General features: G+C 48.6%; 1 protein-coding gene across 1 annotated transcript; it reads right to left on the reverse strand.

Moving 5' to 3' along the window:
• Positions 1 to 205: 205 nt before the first annotated feature.
• Positions 206 to 586, reverse strand: LOC126764605 (uncharacterized). The gene has a single exon (XM_050482272.1). It carries the CDS (start codon positions 584 to 586, stop codon positions 206 to 208), a length of 381 nt encoding a protein of 126 aa, XP_050338229.1.
• Between the last annotated feature and the right edge of the window lie 2,649 nt (positions 587 to 3,235).

Genomic DNA, 3,235 nt, shown 5'->3' on the forward strand with positions numbered 1-3,235 from the left:
ACTGCTGCGGTGGCGTGTTGTCTTCGTGGACGAGGACGAGATCGCCGGGCTGCAGGTTGCGTTTCGGGTGCAGCCATTTGTTGCGCTCCTGAAGACTGGTAATGTACGTTTTGGACCACTGTCGCCAAAACTGTTGCTTGAGACAGCAAACAAGTTGCCATCTCTCGCAACAGCGAACTGGGTCCGTGGACACTTCTGCCGGTGGTTAGGCTCGGAGGGAGCACCCTATTAGTAGGTGTGCTGGAGTCAATGCTTCGCCGTCGTTGGGATCCTGGCTCAAAGGTGCAAGGGGCCGCGAGTTGAGGATGGCCTCCACTTCGGCCAGCAGTGTTCCTAGCTCTTCGGCGGTGAGCAGCACGTTGCCCATTGCGCGCACGGCGAGGTGTTTGGCGGACTTCACTGCCGTCTCCCATAACCCGCCGAAGTGCGGCGCCCTCGGTGGTATAAAGGCGAATTTGAACCCTTCTTCGGCGGCGAATTCCATTACTTCCGGAGACTGGGACAGAAACGCCTCTTTGAGTTCGCGCAACTTGCGATCGGCGCCGACGAAGTTCGTAGCGTTGTCGCTGTATATCATCTGTGGCATCCCTCGGCGACCAATGAACCTTTTTAGGGCGAGAATAAAGGAATTAGTTGATAAGTCAGAAACTAATTCTGAGTGTACTGCTTTAGACGTGAAACAAACGAAAACTGCGATATATGTTTTTACGGGTGGTCGACCGCGTATTTTTAATGTAGTATAAATTGGACCACAAAAATCTACGCCACATATAAGAAAGGGTCGTAGCGCTCGAAGTCTTTCAACTGGCAAGTTTCCCATTATTTGGGTTTGCAACTTCGGCATATAATGAAAGCAGTGTGTACAGTTTCTTACGGTTCTACTGCATGCCTCTCTTGCATTAATCACCCATATGCGTTCTCGAAGAAGCGCAACCAACGCTTTGCCCCTACGTGGTGATTTCGAAAGTGCAGGAACCGTAAATAACTGATAACGAATTGCGAATTCTTATTTAGTAATAATGGGAATTTGGCATCGTATGGGAGAGGTGCATTTAAAAGGCGACCTCCTACTCGGATTAATTTGAATGAAAGCGACATTTCCGAGTACTCATGCAAAAACGGATTGAGTTTTTGCAAGTTTGCGGGTAGCGTGGTGCCTTTCGACAGTTTTTGGATTTCATTCGCAAATTCCGAATGTTGAATCACCTGAACAATTTTCAAAAAAACTCAAGTGTAATTCGTCAGATGTCAGGTCCCTTCCCTCTGTAGGCATTTTTGGTCGTCTAATCCTCTAACATCGACTCGGATCACTATCTTGTTGCAGCCAAGATACGCACCCGCCTCTGTGCAGCAAAAAACGCACGTCAACAAACACAAGGAAGGTTCGACGTCGAGAAGCTGCAATCACAACAGACAGCCGAACGATTTTCTACTCGGCTTGCACTCCTGCTCTCTGAGAGCACTCGTCAACAACTCGGTATAAGGGAACTGTGGGACGGCATTTCAAATTCCTTACGTACAGCTGCAACCGAAACCATTGGTTTTCGGAAAGTGCAAAAGAACAACTGGTACGACGAGGAGTGCCGTGTCGCAGCGGAGAGAAAACAGGCTGCCTACCTCGCAACGTTACGATCGACCACTACACGTGCGGGATGGGATAGATACCGAGAGTTGAAGAGGAAGCGAGACGCATTTGCAGACAGAAGAAGAAAGAGGCTGAAATGCGTGAGTACGAAGAGCTTGATAAGCTGGCCGACAGGGGTAATGCTCGAAAATTCTACGAAAAAATGCGGCGGCTTACAGAAGGTTTCAAGACCGGAGCATACTCTTGTAGAACCCCCAAAGGTGATCTAGTCACTGATGCCCAGAGCATACTTAAATTATGGAGGGAACACTTCTCCAGCCTGCTGAATGGCAGTGAACGCACAACACCAGGAGAAGAAGAACCCGATTCCCCAATCGATGACGATGGAGCAGACGTTCCATTACCCGACCATGAAGAAGTTCGAATAGCAATTGCCCGCCTCAAAAACAACAAAGCGGCAGGGGCCGACGGACTACCGGCCGAGCTATTCAAACACGGCGGCGAAGAACTAATAGGGTGCATGCATCAGCTTCTTTGTAAAATATGGTCGGACGAAAGCATGCCCAACGATTGGAATTTAAGTGTGCTATGCCCAATCCATAAAAAAGGAGACCCCACAATCTGCGCCAACTACCGTGGGATTAGCCTCCTGAACATCGCATATAAGGTTCTATCGAGCGTATTGTGTGAAAGATTAAAGCCCACCGTCAACAAACTGATTGGACCTTATCAGTGTGGCTTCAGACCTGGAAAATCAACAACCGACCAGATATTCACCATGCGCCAAATCTTGGAAAAGACCCGTGAAAGGAGAATCGACACACACCACCTCTTTGTCGATTTCAAAGCTGCTTTCGACAGCACGAAAAGGAGCTGCCTTTATGCCGCGATGTCTGAATTTGGTATCCCCGCAAAACTAATACGGCTGTGTAAGTTGACGCTGAGCAACACGAAAAGCTCCGTCAGGATCGGGAAGGACCTCTCCGAGCCGTTCGATACCAAACGAGGTTTCAGACAAGGCGACTCCCTATCGTGTGACTTCTTCAACCTGCTTCTGGAGAAAATAGTTCGAGCTGCAGAACTAAACAGAGAAGGTACCATCTTCTATAAGAGTGTACAGCTGCTGGCGTATGCCGACGATATTGATATCATCGGCCTCAACACCCGCGCCGTTAGTTCTGCTTTCTCCAGGCTGGACAAGGAAGCACAGAAAATGGGTCTGGCAGTGAACGAGGGCAAAACGAAATATCTCCTGTCATCAAACAAACAGTCGTCGCACTCGCGACTTGGCTCTCACGTCACTGTTGACAGTCATAACTTTGAAGTTGTAGATAATTTCGTCTACTTAGGAACCAGTATTAACACCACGAACAATGTCAGCCTGGAAATCCAACGCAGGATTGCTCTTGCCAACAGGTGCTACTTCGGACTGAGTAGGCAATTGAAAAGTAAAGTCCTCTCTCGACGAACAAAAACTAAACTCTATAAGTCACTCATAATTCCCGTCCTGCTGTATGGTGCAGAGTCTTGGACGATGTCAACAACGGATGAGTCGACGTTGCGAGTTTTCGAGAGAAAAGTTCTGCGAAAGATTTATGGTCCTTTGCGCATTGGCCACGGCGAATATCGCATTCGATGGAACGATGAGCT

This window comes from Bactrocera neohumeralis, unplaced genomic scaffold (genome assembly GCF_024586455.1).
Source record: "Bactrocera neohumeralis isolate Rockhampton unplaced genomic scaffold, APGP_CSIRO_Bneo_wtdbg2-racon-allhic-juicebox.fasta_v2 cluster09, whole genome shotgun sequence".
Lineage (NCBI taxonomy): Eukaryota > Metazoa > Arthropoda > Insecta > Diptera > Tephritidae > Bactrocera > Bactrocera neohumeralis.

Coding starts and splice junctions, on each gene's coding strand:
- LOC126764605 (XM_050482272.1), bottom strand. CDS start 586: ATGCCACAGATGATATACAGCGACAACGCTACGAACTTCGTCGGCGCC.